Here is an 18,937-nt window from a genome sequence, read left to right on the forward strand (position 1 = left end):
TGGATGGAATGGAAACAACAGCAAAATGTAGAAACAGTGGATCTTTATAATTATAAAACTGTAAAGCTGCACAATTAAAATAAGCATAAGAATAAAAAAAAAGGGAATGATTTTTCACTGAAAATAAAAGTTTCACCCACAAGGTGCACGTAAGCAATAATGCACAATCACATAAGAACAGTTACATTTCATTGGATCAAATTATTATGCTTATTAACTAAGCACTATAAACTACGTTTACAAAAGCCTGCACAAACAGATTGCTATGGAATGGACTTAATATTCTTGCTCATTGCCAACATGTAAATGCTTACATTTGGTTTTGAATGAGTGGTGTACCAAAAAAACCCAGCCACGACCTCAGTGCATTAGCATCAAAGTGTATTTGTAGAAGAACGTGTTTCCTTTGCAGTTGCAGTGGCTGTTCTTATTACCTCTTTGGCGCATCCTACGGAGGGGGGGGGGGGGGGGGGCACAAGGCTCTCCTCTCCTTAATTGTACCTGAAGGGGAATCCCTTTAACTAGTAGTTGGCGGAGTCAGAGAACTGGCAGGCAGATCAAACAGTCGCTGAGCAGAAGCCCTATAAATACATCACATTCGTTCGCCTCTCTTCAAAGTCTCCTCCTCTGCCAACCTTCACGCTCCTCCTGCAGCAGAGCTGAGTCGGGTTCGCCGGGAGGCGGCCGCCCTTCTCTTCTGGCGCACGCTTACATCACAAATGCGTGTTATCGCCCATCTACGTCTGGCGCGAGCTAAACAGGATTGATCCGTTTGTTCTTCGGAGTCACAGAGTCGAAGCTTCTGGAGCTTGGCTTCTCTTCACGTACACCTCCGACGTCCCATCAGGTACCAGATGACCGAAGCTGCTCCTGAAGGAGGCCAGGAGTCGGCCTGCGAAGAACGGAGAAAGATTAAAAGAGCTGCATTAAACGCAACATCAATCAAGTGGCATGTTTTGACCCGACATTCTTCACAACTGCATACAGCGTAACATTAAAAGCCGTCTGAACAGAATAAAGTAGCGAACTGATTACTCCAGCAGTCTGAGCCATGTGACCTGATTTATTGAGCAATCATATCTCAGATCACTTTCAGCAGTCGTGCGGCACAAAGCCATGACTTTCATCCAGGCTAAAGTGAGCTGGAAATAAAAGATAAAAAATAACATCCATCTTTACTAACCCGTCCACGTCTTCTGTCCAGTCAGAGTGAAGCTGTTGCACTGAGAGTGTGCGTTGCAGATGCACGCCGCCTCTCTGGCGCTGTGGACCGACAGCACGCAGCCCTGCTGGCTGTAGGACGGCCAGCAGCGGTACTCCTCGTTTCCAGACGTCACCATGCCTCGCATCAGGGTGTAATCTAACCACAGAAATGGAGACCAAACGTCGATGCATGATGCCACAGAGATTCAACGCTTCTTTGAGGAGAGGACATGAGGAGAACTGATACTGTGCAGCGCTGGATGAAGACATATATTGAAACATGTAAAAAAAAACAAACATGTTTTTTAATCTATTTTTTAAACTTTGACAATGTGCATGAAAATGTCCAACTGCATTTCACCACCATCCTGCATATAACAAATAACCTCGACTTGAGACTTGATTTTCAACCCAGAGCCATCCACGTCTATTACAGTTTTAAAAAAACCAACAACTTTTGTTCGACACTGAAAAACAATCTCCTCTCCAACTGCATTGCTTTAATCATTATAAATCTTTCAGTCGGACGTCTTAGACTTAAATCATCTGCTACGCATTAGTAGCCATGAGAAGGAAGAATGTATACATGTGGCTGCGCGCGCGCGCACACACACACACACACACACACACAACAAAAGCCTTGTCTGATTTTGTGCGGAGGAGGCACGCTGCTACAAACTGTTAACCTTCATAAATGGCAGCAGGCAGTATGTTTCTGTGTCTCTGTGTGTGTGTGTGTGTGTGTGTATGTGTGTGTGTGGTGGGGGGGGGGGGGGGGGGTATTGTTAATCAGAAAAAGATACACGGATTTGCCTTCTGGGCCTGAGAATAGGGAACAAGGAGAAGGAGTGTTTGAAGCATCGATCTCTGGGGAGAAAAAATATGAGGCCTGTTGGGGCGCTCGGCTTCAACAGTTGAGACAGAGACGTGAATTTAAGCTCTTTGTGTTCAAGATCAAGAATGGAAAAAGAGCCTTCATGTCCTGCAAGACAATCAAAGGTACTCAGAAATGTAATAAAACCACTCCGCATTTTATACTTCATAGCAATTAAAAAGAAAACATCGATTCCGGCTCTCTCTATTAGATCAAAGATGATCTCATAGGAAAAGATGCATAATTTTACCAATTAATCTGTCATCGGATTCAAATTAAAACTCTGGGCCTGATGAGGTTTTCCAATGCGCTCTCATGCACGTACATTTCCACCGTTTGTCTTTGAGCTGTGTTGCTCGTCGGTTCTTACATCGAGCTCAGATATGTCTTTTGGCTGCAGCTTTGTTTGTTTTTTCATTTTTAAAATGGTGTGCTAATGAACCCAAGTGTTTTTCAAAACGCAACTCCACATTGTTGTTTTCATTCTTATTACAGCTACCAAGCGGCGTTGAGAGAGAGACCATGTGACTGGTGTCATTCCTCTCTGTAAAACAGCATAACTCAAATGGCATCAGTGGATTTTAATGACCGTTACTGGTTTAAAGGTGGGCTTTGGACTTTCCCAGAAGATGGACTGTGTGCAGTTTTTTTTTTCTTTGCTATGGTTATGCACTACTCAGCCTGTGATTTTCTTGGAATGACAATAACACTTCTCACCAAGCTGGTTTGTTGAGAGAGACAAGAAAAAATTTAAACTAAAGAAAAAGATTGGCAGGTCTCAAAATTCGCTAACCGCCCCCAAAAATAAATTAATAAATATGGCAAAATACAATAGATTTTATAGAAGTTGCTGAACACACAACAGGAACAGGGCCCATTGTATCTCTTTAAGCTAAAACATTCCTTCTCTGCGTTAGCCTCAGTGGCCAGGCCTCTTTACACCGAATCGCTGATTAAATTCACAAACCCCCTCTATATAAACAGTTCAGCATCTGGGGGATGGAAAATCTCACCACAGGAACGCAGCCAGTCATTCTGTTATTAATATTTCATAGGGCAGGGAGGAACGGTGGGAGGAGAGAGGGAGGCTGCAATGTGAGTCAAGGCGAGTTGAAGAGAAGAAAAGTAAAGGCCTTCAGTGTTAATGCTGAAAGCAAAGGAAGGAAAAAGTCTGCAATGAATAAGGAGTCTGTTAAAACACAAATCATTTAAACAGTGGGAATGTTTTTAAATCTGCATGAGGACAATCCTGAAAAATTACAGGAAGGAAAGGAAAGTAAACTTCTTCAGTCAAGAACAAATCATAATCCCAGTACTGTTTTTTTTTTAATGAACGTCGGCTCTGCTCTATGAGCCAGCGACATGCAGGATCAATCTCACTTTGCTGGTTCTTTCCTTTCATTCCAGCTGCTTAATAAACCTGTCAGAAACAGTCTGAGCGGTGCAAACACCCAAATTCTTACAAATTAAAATGGAAGTGTAGAAAAAGTTTTTTCTTTTTAAAGGGGGGACAAAACATCCAATTCTCTCTATGATGAAACAGAGTCGACTGTACTTATAAATATACTTAGGTACAAAAAGCAGCCTTCATTCCATGAGCCCTTACCTCTGATCATTGATTGCGGCATGTTGTCCAGGTGCAGGCCAGACTTGTAGAGGAGGAGGATGTTTTCAAAGGCCTCCAGTGTTTGATTGATGTCAGCTTTCAGCTCCCCTGGACACACCAAATGTATTAAATCTTTAAACTACAATAAAGGCATTTTGTAATTTTCAGAAAATATGTTGTTTTTTTTTCTTAGTCATGCTTTATCAAAATCCCAAGTTGTAGTAATGGGGAACAAATCGTATTCATGCAGTCTTAGACGGCTTGAAGGATATTGTCTAGCTCACCAGAAGACGCGCTCAGAAGGAGGCATGTTATTACAAGACTACAATTATAAAAAAAAAAACGATTTACTTTTTGTGATCTTCAATATTTAACACGCTGTCATGTCAAGACGTCTCTCTCTGTCCTCACCTGTCGAGTTCATGATGTGCTCTACCAGGTGTGTTAGTCCGGGAGGGGCTTGATGAGGCAGCAAGTAGGTGAAAAAAAACCTGGGGCCAGGTAAAGACAACTCAAGTCCCGTCACATAGTTAACACAGAAAAGGACTTGACATCGGTGTCAAAACAAACAATCCATAAAGCTGCCAGAAAAAATGTGAAGGCTTTTTAAACAGAGGACTCACTTTTTCCACAGAAAGTACCAATTTATTCATCACACCTCCTCTGTCAAACCACAATTTTGCAGCTGTATGTATTTACTACCGCAACATTAAAATGTCACTTGGCCCTATATTCAGTCGTTCAATCCATCACACAACTGTCATGTAGTAAAACTGTACTTTTCTGACCTGTAGGCATTGTAAATGTTCCTCTTCTCTCCCAGGCCCTCACACACCCCTCGAGTCGAGCACAGAAGAGTGAAATTTCTGTGTGGAAACTGAAGGGTGCAGTCTTCATCTGTCTGGCAGAAGGTTTCCTCGGCGCTGGCGTCATCCAGGTCCGTGAGCTTCAGCTCGCCGGACACGGTGACAAACTGTCTGGGCTGGAAGTCCAGCAGGGCCACGGAGCCCAAGGGAGACTGGGACAAGAAGTGAAGAAGCCTGACCAGATCCAGACACACCTGCAAATCAAACGTGCCAGAAACTGATCAGCTAGATTGATGGCTACTGGTTTAAGAGCAGAAAAACGTCGTCACAGAGAAACTACATAAAGCTTGAAACGAGAAGTGGAAACCCCCCAAAAAACAATTAAATAACTATGTTAAAGTTCATGTTTTTATCAATTAAAATGTAATGTTTATAACATTTAAGCATTTTTTCATTCTGACAAAATAAGCAATTATTTCTCTCATTTTCCGGTTTCCATTTTTATTGAGTAAATTATGGCTGCAATTAAATTATTCGAAATATAATCTTAAATGTTTTTTATTAATAATTCTACATATAAAATATAAAATGCACATCACTAAAGGTTTCCTGAAGCCCAAGTTGGTGCATTTACACAATGTCTGACCAGCAATCCAAACCGTAACCCCAACTCCTCATCACAGAAAAAAACAAAAAACAGCACCACAAAATTGATTTTCTTTTTCCAGGTTTGCTTAAAAATTCTGTACGTTTTTATTCTATTATCTAATCATCTGATTAAGAAAAAACTTTGACTATACACCTAAAAATATATCAAAACATGCAGCCTTGCAGGTATTTGCTTCTGAGATGCTTCACCAGCCATGACTGCAAACCATTTCCTGAGTCTGTTTTTATAATGATGTTTAAATCCTACAATAAAACCAAGATGAGAAAATGGATAAAGACGACATGAAGAAATTATCCATGCACTGACAGGGCATGAAATGATTCTGCCACACACACACACACACACACAACAAACATAGGTGTGTTGTTAGCTAATGCTCCGGGTCTGCTGAACGTCACATGGTGGGATCGAAGTGCAGTAATAACAGGGCTCAGTGAAACCAGACACCCCTGGATTACTGTAGCCTGCGCAGATGCAGCGTAGCTGAAAGGGGCCACGCAGCGCGAGGGGGTATTATGAACAGCTATTTGGGTGATGCAGCAAAACGAGGCTCGCCGTTGAAACGATACTGGCAGTCTGTCATGTTGGTTTTACTAATCCAAAAACAAAGTCTGAAAATACTCCAGCGGGTTTGTTTTTTTTCTCCCACCCATCTCTCTTCATCTTTCAAACACACCCATGCATGAAGACACACACACAAGGAAGCCTAAAGAACACAATTCATCCTCAGCTGGATCCAACTGTGAGCATGCCTCTGATGGGGGTTGAGTAAGTGTTGTGTCTTGAGTGTGTGTGTGTGTGTGAGATGAGATGTCATTCTAGCCTGCAGTGGATTAACTCCAGGGCCCGTCTCCATTCCAGCCGCGGCCTGATCAAATACACCAACGGACAGACGTCGAACCTCCAGGAGGTTCAAATATCTGCCTCCCTCATCTTTCAACCTCCATGTCTGCTACCAAGACGGCTCACACGCACACACACGCACACACACACACACGTTACATGCAGCATGTGAGAAAGGGACTTTTTCGCCTCACAGTGTGCTGCGGCGTAGGACACTGGGTAAATGACAGGGGACGCGAATCGACAGTTGGCAGTGGGAGCAAGCATGCTTACCCTGAATCTGTCCTCCCACGGACTCTGGAGCAGCTGGATCATCTGGAGAGGGTTGCCCTGCTCCAGAATGACAGTGACTCTTCCTCTTTCTCCTGCCTCTCCTGCACAGTGACCTTTGAGCTGTGGAGTGGAGAATTAACTGTGGATAACCATGGTGGTGTTTTGCTACCGCTTATGGATTTTAATTATGTCTTAATTTTAGAGGTAAATCAAGAGGGCAAATGTCCTGCCAACCTCGCTCTCCGTCGCCCGTACCCATGACAACGACTGGGGAAAGTGATGTGTAAATATGTACAAGTAATTGATGGCTTATTTCGATACACTCCACCATCGCATCGGCTGCTGCGTGTGAGAAACTGCAGCTTCTGGGCTGTGGCGGTCTGGGTGCATAAACGCTGGGGGGATAATACAGAAGACAGAGGCGCATTGTGCTGCCCCTGCATGCCAAACTGGACCCAAAGGTCAAAAGAGGGTCAGTGAATTTAATTTAATTACAAGGGACGGTTCCTGCGGAGCCAATGAGGCCTTTCATCCAACCCACTGCGTGTGTGAGACAAAGGAAAATGTGCGCGGCGGCGGCGCATGGATTATGGAAAGTCTTAATAATATTCCAGCTGTGTTCTAAATGCCTTTACTTGAGATTAAAACGCATCAGCTTTAATGGCACTGCTGCATGTGGACATTAACCTGAAGTACTCCAGTCAGTGAATACGACGTTTTTGGCTGTGCGCGCACAAGGCGCTTTACCTTTATGACATTTGGATGCTGCAGCCTCTGCAACAGGACGATTTCTTTCTTCAGCTTGTAGGAGACGAGCTCTCGGCATCCTCCGGGATCCTTAAAGTCCTCCAGACACTTCTCCATGTCTATCCCCTTCTCGTTGACGCGCTTTAATGCCACGGGCTGACCCCCGGCTAGATGCACTTTGACAACCAGCTTGGTGTATCCAGACCCGAGAACTTCCACCGCCTGCATGTCCGCCAGAGAATCACAACCCATCTCATCCATATGCGCTACCCTGGAACTCCGGCTGATCTCATCCCACAGACTGTTATCCAAAGTCGGGTCTAGTGCTCCGTGATGTCGGGACGGTCCGTTTTTAATATCCCCATGAGGTAAAAGCAGCGGAATGATTTCTCTGCGCCTCTGATCCAGCCGGTGAATCAACGCCCCGCGGTGCGGCGCAAGCTCACTTTCATCACCAACGGGAGCTGCGCTTGAGGAGCGAGATGTTGTCGCTCCCAACTGCTGCACACTGCTAATCAGGAGTGACACCAGAATTGAAAGAACTAGAAAAGCCAGGAGGGCAGCCGCGCGCAAAGAGTTGCCCATGCCGGGCATGATCCTCTCGCCGCACGGCTTCTGCTGCTTGGGCGTAAAAAGGCGCAGAGCCGGAGGTCCCGTCCGCCGCTCGCCCCGAGTGAAAGGACTTTTTACAGCAGGAGAAGTGATCAGCTTCTTGTTTCCACCTCCCGGGAACTCCCTCTAGAGGTGTGTCCTGTCCGCTCGTAACTTTACACCCGGTGCAAAAAAAAAAAAAAAAAGAGCCCGACCTCAGGTTGTCACTCAAAGCCGGCGCGTTAAAGCGCAGCTGATTTTAGAGCCGCTATTAAGAAGCTTGTCTGTGCTGATAGATATAAACTGCCTGATTTAAAAAAAAGAAAGAAAAAGAAAGAAAAGAAAAGAAAAGGGTAAACATAAAAATATATTTAAGATTTAAACAAAAAAAATTTATCCTGAAGTAATAAAGTCATTGAAACTACAAGATAACGATAGTTATCCAGTGCGTAAAAAGACGCTTCCGTCCACATGACCACTCCTGGAGACACAACTTGATTGCTCGTACCTGCAAAACCTGCCCAACAGGTGGCATCAAAGCGCCTCAGTCAGAACCCCCATGTGGCATTTCAGGGACGTTCTTCCCTCTATCTCTGCATTTCCAAGAGGCTTTCACCTCTCACGCCTCTCATTACAGTACGCGCATCCCAGCCATCCAGTTTGTACCTCAGGCTTTGAGTGCGTGTGTGTGTGCGTGTGTGTGTGTGTGTGTGTGTGTGTGCGTGTGTTCTCCTGTGTCTGCCTGGCTGAGCAGTGTTATATTAACAGTGCCTGAAGTCAGCAGGGCATGTCAGCTGCAGACCTGCACGCCAACCACCAACACAGCAGTTCTCTGTGCAGTCTGAGGACAATAGAGCACAGAAATGTTATATTTTTTATGAGCTTCCAGCTGCATCCTTTGCGGATCACGCATTAACCAAATCACCGTCTGCATCAGCCGGTTTCACCACACATGAATCAGCAGGATAGCCGGTTTGAATCGGGCCATTCTCTGTGAAGTTTGAATGTTCTGCCCAAATCTTCCAGCTCCAGCCTGCGAAGGAGAAGCAGTAAAACGGATGGATGAGCTCGCAGGAGTGAGAAGATATGAATTAAGTTTTGTTATTGATGCTGAAACATTGATCTTCCCCACATCCACTGTCTCTGCTTCTCATTTAAAAATCACACAACAGCACTTTTATCTACTGTAAACTCACTTGCCCCCTCCTTTTCACAATCTCTGACTTTTGTACCAATAAATCATGTAATTCTTTTCCAAGCAGACCCAAAGCCCAGCGCCCATGATTCATACTTGTAACCAGAGCCAGACCAGCCTTATTAGCAGCAAGTCAGACTGTGCTGCCAGATCGGGTTCTCTCTTTATTTCTTACCTCCTCAAGGGAAACAGTTGAACTATTTGCCTCTACAAATCCATATGGAGCTGCAGAAACACACTCGATATACTTTATATGGGAAATATTGGCAATTAAAGGTCCATTAAATTCATTCTCTGAGTCTCCCTACCCGAAGAAGACATTAACAAACTGCACTTAATAGCTCAGCCAAGCAGGTTATGTTTTCACCTGTGACTGTTTAGCTTGCTGGTTGGTTTGTCAGAAGAATTGTGAGTTATTGTGAGTTATTGTGAGTTATTGTGAGTCTGAATTTGCATCAGGCTTGAATGACTAAAATGGAACATTGGGCCTTGGTCGAATAGTTCCAATTCAAAATCCACAATGTTTAATTTAGTTGTCTGAATTTTAATTTTGAGTAAGATTATGCGGTTGAGCAGATTACCATGAAAGTGGTTGGAGGAGGAGCTTTGGGCTGTAGTGCACCCCAGGTGCTCAGATAAAGGGTGGATGTGTTAGGCTTTTTTGTTCAAAAAAAGGCATAAAGGATCAAAAGTTATAATAATTTAATAGGTATAAGTTTAAATAGAGCACCTCATTTTTGTGAGGCAGTGTTTACTGCGCTTAGATGATCAAATACTGATGATCTCAGCCCCTTTCTTGTTGATTTGAGGTAGTATTTGGGATAGTATTTAGTATTTAGTGACCCCACGATGGAAGTCTCTGTAAGTGATCTCATTACGCGGACGCATCATCACCTTCTTTGCGCCTTCATTTAAACAGCGGATGTATTGTCTCATGATAATTACTCAGGTAGTGACGCATCCTATTCGTCTTATCGCGCTCCAGTAATGCGGTCGGTTGGGCAGCGACCAGCCACCCTCCTCATCTTCATCGGGGCTCCGCCAATCAGAGCGCGGCTTTTGGGGGGGGGGGGGCAGATTAACCCCAAGAGCCCCGATGCGCCGCTCCGCAGGTACAAACCCCGAACCTTTCATCGTCGTGGGCTCAAGTCTGGGCAGATGGTGGCGACCCAATCAAAACAAATGAACGCGCATTGATCATTTCCTTCCTCGGATTCAGTCTGAGAGTCGAACCAGGAGGAGATGGATGCTTGCTCGATGACAGGAGACAGCACGGATGCGGTCATGATGGACGATTATCCCACAGATGGACGAGAGATCCAAAAGGCTGCTCAGAGGTGAGTGTTTCCCTCTGGTTCTGAGGGTGCGACTTGATTACGGTGGAACAATAAACGAGATTTACAGTGGAGGACGTGAAGAGGCTATTTCCCCTCCTGTGGTCGATGCGAGTATCGTTCAGTCCAGATTTTTTATTTATATTATTTATATATTATATTATCATTATAAATAATATCCCATATTATTTATAATGCTTTTGATTTCGCTTACATCCCCTAAAACAATCTGCATCAATTTATCGGTGCTGCTGCATGGCAAAAACAAAGGGATGGTCAGGGAGAGTTTAAACTTACTTTTAAGGGATAATAATGCATCAATAATTTACTTGCATCTAACAGACCACACAAGAAAACAACACAGTAACGCATCAGTAAAAATAATCAAATAATATAAAACTGTGCAGCACTCATAGGGGCCATTTTGTTTGCGTTTGCCTTTGCCTGCATTTTTACATTTGATACGTCAAGTTGTGAATATTCTACACATGCACTGGGCTTTGTAAAGCACTTTGGGGCACCGTGAAGGGGAAGAAGAAGCAGCATATAAGCGCAGTCCACCCTAAACATAAATCTTTGTTCAGTTTTAAAGTCAACTGTTTCAGATGAGCGTTGTTCCAATTGTTTTGGATGATGTAGTTCATGCTGCTGCTGAATTATGATGCTTCGTGCTGTGAGTCATTGACATGTTGTAGCTATTGTATTAGTGTGTGTGTGTGGGGGGGTGTAATTACATTATACTGTAAATTCTTCTCATTTTATTGTAAGACAAATTACTAAGGTTCACTGAGCTCCACCATTAATCCCACCAATTCAGCAACAGACGAATCATCATATGTGCTTCTTACTATGGAGTGAATAAAATTGCGTGAGGTCACTTCGGCTCTGTTGACTTGCCCCGTTGTCACGGTGACAAGAGAGGAAGTGCGGTTGCATCCAGTCTACTGTGGAATATCAGCCATCTCCCTCTCTTAACGGGGTCTGTGACATCTATCATCCTCTGTCTCCTCTTTTCTCTCATTACTATTATCTTCTCTTTTTTTTTTATTGTGCCGTATTACCTGCAGTAGCCAACCCAATACACATAAATCCATTCGTTGTCTCATTAGTTCTGCTGGGTCTGCAGAATCGGTGTGCGTTGGAGGCGATTGATTGTTATCCCTACGTTTTAATGATCTTCCTCGGCATATTTGCATTGTTTAACAGATTAAACCAAATCATCGTTCTTTCCTGCGTATCTCTCAGTCCAACATTCATATCTGCACACGTTATTTGTATTTATTTTTAACCTTCTGTTCCTCTCATTTCCCTCTCCTGCTGTCTTTGCGTCTCTGTAGCGACATCCCAGCTGTGTCTCTGTGCCCTCCTGACAGCGACTGTGCCGCTGAGGCCCAGTTGACAGTCATCCAATCTGAAGGGGAGCTGAGTGACAGCTGCAGCAGCCTTGGCAGACCGTCCTCGTCCTGCCAACTCTATGAACAAGTATGTCTCACACATGGTATAGTGTGCTATTCAGGATATATATATATATGAGAAACCATTAAAACGGTGTCTGAATGGCTGGGAAATAGTGATATTGTGTTTTCTGTAGGTCCCACAGGATCCTCGAGCTGGGACCTATGATTCTCTACAGCCCCAAATATGTCCCCACCGCAGGCAATATGGACCAGTCAATTCAAACATCTGCCCCGACTGTCATTCAAACAAGACGGCTCCTCATGCTGAAGGAGGTTTGGTGGTGGGACACATGGACAATTGTAGCTCTGCTCATCAGACATCGGGGCGATGCCATTGGCTGCATGGGTCAAATATAAGAGGGACACAGAAGCCAACGCAGCGACATGTGGCGACAGGCAGGTGTGTTTAAACGAAGAGTTGGACAGTGTGACAGTCTGAGCTATCATTTTTACAGATGCCTCGTAAAGCTATAGAAAAGAGAAGGAAATAGAAGTGTTTACTTTTTTTGTGTTTTGTGTATTTCTTGTTGACAAATTGCGTGTAAATGTCGGGGAACCTGATTCCTGGCCACGCGTATAACCATTGTTGAGTCTAACTGCCTTTAATTAAACAAGATCATTAAATTTAACAAGGCAATAGTTTTATTTTAATGGTTTCACAATTTCCGCTGCTAAAGCTTTTCTTGCTGCAGGATGTTTTGCCGCTCAGTCACACTGAGAGATGTCATTCAGTGGGAAAGTGATGCTAATGTATAGCCTTTATTATTTATTGTCCTTTTGTATGGATACATCCTCAAATGTGAATTATTATTATTATAAAGCTTTCAACAATTTACAGGGACGCAGGACTCCCATGCATTCTTAGAAGGTGAGTACTGAATCCAATTTTCAGTTTAAGTCCCAGAGATAAATCTGATCATCTTTTTACTCAGTGTCACTGATGGCTACTCCTTCTGTTGTTTTCTATTTGGCAGTTATTCCCAATTGGTAGTCGGCTACCCGTTAGCCATGCTGGTGGGTGGTGCTGTGCTTCTGCTTGGATGCTCATTGGCTGGACTCTTCATTGGTCCGCTGCCAGACTTCTCTGACCCGCTGCTTGTGAGTCTCAAACACACACACACGGTCGTGCACAAAGCACACACAACGTCTATCCTGCGGTATTCCTTGGTGCAGCGCATCCCCAAAACAAGCATCACTACTTCAGGCCGAGTGTTCATTACTGTTTCTCTGAAGGCTCAACAGTACTTCAGTCTTATTTCTGATTTAGTGAACCACAAAAATCAAATTCACTGTCATGAGGACTTGCACGATTCAGCCCATATTCTGAAGATGCAACATGTGAATGACATCACCGCATCGTTAATAATGAATATAAAGAGATCTACATCTAAGGGTTTGTGCTTACTTCAGGGCTCGTTCTCTGAAGATGACATCAAACACTCATCAAGCTGCTTCACTGTGTTATTCTCTGGCAGTTCAAACAACATTGAAGGATGCTTGCGATGCTAATTCGTTCAATAAGCCCCTGCAGTAACAGACGGGTAACAGCTTCCACTCAGCAGCTTTTATGTGTGCACGTGTGATATTCCTGCAGGGCTTTGAGCCACGGGGAACGTACATCGGAGTCCGCCAGTCCAGCTTGATGGAGCTACGGAAGAGCACAGGCCCAGGGAAAATGTTTTCTTCCTTGCCACAACAGTTCAGTAAAAGGTCAGTAGGGACAAGAGAGGAGAACATATGAATTTAATGCAAAATAAAATATAAACCACAGTCGATCCTGTGAACCGCGGGTGTCCAAAGAGCGCCACCTTATGGCCAGGGTCCCCTTTCCAAAATGTCCCACTAAACAACTGATAATGTGGCAAATGTTTAATTAATGCAATAATAATCTTTTTTTTTTTATTTGAACCTTTTATCATTATTATCACGTCACAACTAAATGGGATTAATGAGTTTAAAGAAGTGCACGTGTGTTCATATTCATCTGCATTAATCCCAGGGATGCTGCCAGCGGTCAGGGTGCCTCCAGGCTTCGGCTAAAGAGGATGCTGGCTAGAGAGTCGTCTCCAGACACCTTCCTCTGTGATGCTCCAGGTAGGCCAGCCCTTATTGGTTCCTCAAAATGTGAATGGATTAGAAATATTTCAAATTTACACTGACTGATTACAGTAACAATAAAAATACCGACCACCTGCTAGATCAGATGCTCCTCTGTTTTTCTTATATGTTATGCCAGTGGGATGTAACACAAGCTGGTTCCCTGGTTTCTCCTCACAAATATGAACTCTTGACAACTGCTGATTCACTGTTTGTCATTCTTGTTCCTGTCTGTTCAATCCGGCTGCCTCTCCCCGTGCAGACGAGCGTTTGGCTCAGTTGGTGTTTCGGTCAGAAAACGCTGCGAGTCTCTGGAGTCTGACGGCCATCCATGCCATGTGTGAGGTGGAGCAATCCAGGGTACACTCCAGTCCATTCACTTTTTAACTCCTCTTTCTATTTAAAACCTGAGTCATTGAAAGATGATTTATCTTCCTCCAGCAAAAAAAACCTTTTAAAAACTCACGGAACAAATGCATTAGTATACAATAAATACATTTCTATGTTACAATTTAATATAACCTCATTCTGGATCAGATCCATAAGACATTTTTCATGACAATGCATATTGAACCCCCTTATGACTGTGATTTTTGGTGAGTGAATTGAATGCATATTTTACAATGTATGTTTTGAAAAAGCCTCCATTATAAGTAAATTGGAAAATCCAGGGTTTTTTTGGGGATACAGACCAGTACTTAATAAGTGTGCTTAACATAGTGTGATAAGTTTGTCAGATATGCTCCAGGCCAAAATGTCTGACAGAGAGACAGGCCGATGAGCACCACACTTCATGGTGGCTTGTGTCCGCTGCAGTGAATTGATTTTTGTGAAATGTTTTCAAAACTGGGCTTGTATTCAAAAAAATGTTCCCTGTGTCTGATACAGATTAGTTCCCAGGCTCAGTTCCAAGACCTGTGCCAGAAGCATGTGAGGGGGGAGGCCGAGGGGACGTCCAGAGGCAGCTGCTGCCCGAGCTGGTCTCTGGGGAATTACTTAGCCGTCCTCACGAATGCCTCCTGTTGTCTCAGCCTCACCTCACACCAGGTAGAGCAGATTTTAGAACTGGAGACGTTGATGGCCTGAGTTGCTTTTCTAATTCTTGTTAATAACTTAATAAAAATAGAATTTGTTTATTATGGGATTCATGGAATTGCATTTTCTTAAAATGTCAAACGTGTCATTTGATTTGAAATTGGTAGATTAAGAGAAAATGAGTGTGACACACTGCATCATGACAAAGATGTGCACATTTTACTACCCGAGTGTTTATTTAATAATACAAAAATAAAAATGCTTTCTTCTTTTCACGCCAGGTTTCTGAGTCACTGAACCTTCTCCGAAAATGTGCTCCATCTTATCATGAAGGGCATCTGGTGGAATCCTGTGCTGAGCGACCCAAACATGGCGGCTGCTCCTCAGTCCCGTCACGCTGTAAGCAATCCCGCGTGGTGTTCCAAATCCTGCACTTCCTGGTAGATAAGGACTTTCTCAGCCCACAGACCGTTCAATATCAAATCCCCACCTTGAAGTACAGTCTTCTGTTCTTACCCATCGACAAAGGAGAACATATGATGGAAATGTACATGAATAGCCTTGAAGGCAGGGATCTGACATACAACAATACGACAATCACTGGCATGGACTTTGGCATCAAGCAGACCCTGTTGAAGTATTACCTGGCAAGAGACGCAGTCTATCCTGTCCTGGCTGTTGCGTCTCTTCTTGTCACCATGTCTCTCTATATCCAGTCTCTGTTCATAGTAGTATTGTCTGCCATAGCAATCACAGGCTCCCTCCTGACCTCCTATTTCATCTACAAAGTTGTTTTTCGCCTGACCTTCTTCCCGTTAGTCAACCTCTTAGCAGCTCTTATTCTCTTGGGAAGTTGCTCCAATCACGTTTTCATTTTTGCTGATTTCTGGAATCTGCAGTTATCCCACAATCCCTCAGCGCCCCTGGAGAAAAGAATAAGCAGGGTTTTGCGGGAAGTGGGCTATTTGATTTTAGCCTCGGGGTTGACGTCCAGCGCGGCATTTTTTTCTGGTTATCTCAGCAGTATCACAGCAATCAGATGTTTCTCCGTTTACCTCGGAACCGCCTCGTTTACGAGCTCAATCTTGTCATTAGTGTGGTTGCCGTGCTGTTTTGTACTGCGCGAGCGCTACACAGAAGCAACCGCTACATCTGCTGCTGTGCAGGGGTGGAAACCGTGCTGCTCCAAAAACACAGGCGGCTTCTGGGACACAAGCGCTCGCAAGAGATGCCTGTTCAGTCTCTTGCAGAAGTTGAGAGAATTTAAAAAAGGTCTGACAGACACTACCAATTTACTATTCATGAAAATCCTGCCTTGCGGAGTGGTGAAGTTTAGGTATATCTGGGTGTGCTGGTTTGCAGTGCTCGCTGCCGGGGGCACCTACATGTCCTGCATTGACCCGGGCATGAAGCTGCCCACCTTGGACAGCAGGGTAACCCAGCTGTTCCGCTCCAGTCATCCATTTGAACGATACGACGCAGAATATCGCCACATGTTTATGTTTGAGAGACAAAGAAATGGAGAAGACAAACCTGTCACATTAACGCTTGTTTGGGGCATCAAACCGACTGATAACAGTGATCACTTGAACCCAAAGAGCAACAGGTCTTTGGTTCTTGACCCAGACTTCAACATGACCCGGCCAGATTCTCAGGTTTGGTTGAGAGACTTGTGTGGACGAATTCAGAACCGAAGCTTTTATTCCCCACCGTCGACAGACGCAGAGACAGACAACATCTGTCTCGTGGAGAACCTGATACAGTGGGTATCTCTTCGGCGGTGCTCAGAGAGCAACGACTCCCTCCATTTTTGTTGCAATAACATCTCTTTCCCCTTTCCTCCTGGGGTTTTTAAGAACTGCCTCAGCATGATGCTGGCAGAGAGGCATGCCGAGGGCCATCTGGCACACAGAGGAGGACTGTACTTCCAGGCAGACGGCGAGATCGCTGCTCTTGTGTTGGAATTCAAAACCACATACCTCTACAGCTTCAACTTCAGTAGAACCCGTTTTTACTACAGACAAATTGTGACATGGTTTAACAGGGAAATATCGGGAGCACCACGTGGGCTAGAGAACGGATGGTTCATCAGCAACCTGTCTCTTTTTGACCTACAGCAGTCTTTGAGCTCAGAAACTCTGGTCGTAACTGGTTCCTCGGTCGCCCTCACACTCGCCGTGCTTCTCTTAACCACATGGAATATCCCACTGAGCATTTATGGGACTGTAGCTGTGGGAGGCAGCGTTTTCGTCACTGTCGGACTCCTTGTTCTTCTTGAATGGCACTTAAGCGGTGTTGAGGCCCTGTTTATTTCAGCAGCAGCAGGATTGTCGGTTGACTTTGTTGCTAACTATTGTATATCCTACAGCTTGGCTCCTCATTCAGACAAAATTGGGAAAGTAGCACACGCCACCAAAAGGATGGGGTGTCCCGTAGCAATAGTATCTGGTGCCTTTTTCTCCATGGGTATCCTCATGTTGCCCGCCACGGCCTTGCTGTTCAGAAAACTGGGGATTTTCCTGTTTTTGGTGAAATGTGTAGCGTGCGGATTTGCAACCTTCTTTTTTCAGTCCCTGTGCTGCTTCTTTGGAGCTCAGAACAATTGTGGGAAGATCGCACTGCCCTGTTTTTCACATCAAACTCAAAGTACACCATCCTCGTGTTCAGCAGGAGAGATTGGTTCCTCGCCAGCTTCGGCTGCTAATGGGGCTTTTGGCTCATCTAGAATGAGGAGGAGTAATGAGAAAGAGGCAGGCGACAATCTCTACCCCAACTACCACCGTCATCAGAGACAGAAACAGACTGGGGCAACAGGAAGTGGAGGCCGAGGGCCCGAGCAGTATGAGCTGCAGCCACTGTCATATCGACTGAGTGACAGTTTTGAAAACAGCACCTGCACCAGTAAGCTTTCCAACCAGCCCTCTGTGTTCTCGGATGAGATCGAGTACTGTGGGAATGATGTGGGCAGGAACAGCGTGAACGGCGACACCCAGGAGTTGTGCAGCGTCCGAAACCGGAGCCGTCAACCACCCTCTGCTTTCCAGACTTCGTCTCCGTACTGGGAAAACACTTTGACACAAGATGATGATGTCGCGAAGGATAACCTGTTGTGCAAATCATGCAGAGGTCAATCTGCCATAGTGAAGCACTGGAGTAATACATCATTATCCTCATCTTCTAACTTAGAGGAGACCATTGTCAGCCACACTCTGGAGTCAGCTGACCAGGCATCTCACAGCAAAGATGAACCAATCCCAGAGGAGAGCCTGCATCACTCCTACAAGGGTCAACTCTCCTTCCAGAGTCTGTGTGAGGGCCTGGAGGACTCAAACGAAATGTACCCAAGTGACTTTGAAGCGGGGCCTTCCATTACGCTTCAAAATGAAGAAGAGCCTCAGTTACAACCAGGACACCTAAATGGGAAGAGAGACACACTGCGTCTCTCGCTGAGAGAAACAGTTTATGAGACTTGCAATAAAGGCCGCACAAGTCAGAGCGAAGAAGCCGTCATCATACCAAACAGGAAGCCAGACCTGCCAGACATCTGGATAAAAAGAGGCCGACACAGGGAGGATAAATGCTGAGCAAAGCCGGGGGAATCTTTGCAACCCTGCAAAAGACAATCCCTGTCGTTTGGTATACAAGTCAGAGGAAAATTCAGAAACTGAATATGCAGCATGGTTGTCCAACGAAGGTTGTGGCAGAATATCTAACAGATGAATGAGATCTGAGCATGAAAGCACGACTTTATCAGCCCAGCATATTGAAAGCTGCATTTCCAGCCACAGCCTTGAACCAGCATCACACAAATGATCATCGTGCTGCAACGTTTACTCTGTGTTTTATGACGATCGCATACAGGGTCGTAGCAACAGTCGCTGGCCTTGAATTGACCTTAACAAGCCATAAACGTTCATGGACTTCTGAATATTAAAGGATCGCATTGATTTGCAGAGACTCTCACGTAACTACAGTCCATTGGTTTCATACTTGGTGGTGATATGTACAGTACGTCAAGAAATCCAGAACTCTAAAGTGCCATTCGTTCGCCTTCAATGTTTCACTATTACATTAAGAGTCATGCTGTTTTTCTCTGTCAGTGTCATGTTTACTTACTGTACTAAATGGAGAAAGGGTTGTTTTACTGAATGCAGGTTTAAACGATGTCGGTGAAGTAAGATTGCATTCTGTGCCTGAATTTGTGGG

At 44.6% G+C, this 18,937-nt stretch overlaps 2 protein-coding genes across 2 annotated transcripts; one reads left to right on the forward strand and one right to left on the reverse strand.

Moving 5' to 3' along the window:
• Positions 1-785: 785 nt before the first annotated feature.
• On the reverse strand, positions 786-7,616 carry pkdccb (protein kinase domain containing, cytoplasmic b). The gene is made up of 7 exons (XM_068752374.1): positions 7,023-7,616; positions 6,276-6,395; positions 4,472-4,743; positions 4,095-4,174; positions 3,684-3,791; positions 1,184-1,360; positions 786-892 (listed from the first exon to the last, which is right to left on the reverse strand). Exons 1-7 carry the CDS (start codon positions 7,614-7,616, stop codon positions 786-788), a joined length of 1,458 nt encoding a protein of 485 aa, XP_068608475.1.
• Positions 7,617-10,050: 2,434 nt separating this feature from the next.
• Positions 10,051-18,315, forward strand: disp2 (dispatched RND transporter family member 2). The gene is made up of 10 exons (XM_068752381.1): positions 10,051-10,145; positions 11,480-11,624; positions 11,734-11,999; positions 12,438-12,467; positions 12,574-12,697; positions 13,194-13,309; positions 13,611-13,693; positions 13,959-14,056; positions 14,585-14,743; positions 15,013-18,315. The coding sequence occupies exons 1-10, from the start codon at positions 10,051-10,053 to the stop codon at positions 18,313-18,315; spliced, it is 4,419 nt and encodes a 1,472-aa protein (XP_068608482.1).
• The last annotated feature ends 622 nt before the right edge of the window (positions 18,316-18,937 follow it).

This window comes from Brachionichthys hirsutus, chromosome 18 (assembly GCF_040956055.1).
Source record: "Brachionichthys hirsutus isolate HB-005 chromosome 18, CSIRO-AGI_Bhir_v1, whole genome shotgun sequence".
NCBI classification, from domain to species: Eukaryota; Metazoa; Chordata; class Actinopteri; order Lophiiformes; family Brachionichthyidae; genus Brachionichthys; species Brachionichthys hirsutus.

Excerpts from the sequence above, each read along its gene's own strand:
- pkdccb (XM_068752374.1), bottom strand. The coding sequence starts at position 7,616 with ATGCCCGGCATGGGCAACTCTTTGCGCGCGGCTGCCCTCCTGGCTTTT. Across the intron at positions 4,744-6,275 it reads CGTGGGAGGACAGATTCAGG|GTGTGTCTGGATCTGGTCAG; the intron begins GTAAGCATGCTT and ends TTTGATTTGCAG. Across the intron at positions 3,792-4,094 it reads GCACATCATGAACTCGACAG|GGGAGCTGAAAGCTGACATC; the intron begins GTGAGGACAGAG and ends TGGTGTGTCCAG.
- disp2 (XM_068752381.1), top strand. The coding sequence starts at position 10,051 with ATGGATGCTTGCTCGATGACAGGAGACAGCACGGATGCGGTCATGATG. Across the intron at positions 12,698-13,193 it reads ACTTCTCTGACCCGCTGCTT|GGCTTTGAGCCACGGGGAAC; the intron begins GTGAGTCTCAAA and ends ATATTCCTGCAG. Across the intron at positions 14,057-14,584 it reads GTGAGGTGGAGCAATCCAGG|ATTAGTTCCCAGGCTCAGTT; the intron begins GTACACTCCAGT and ends TGTCTGATACAG.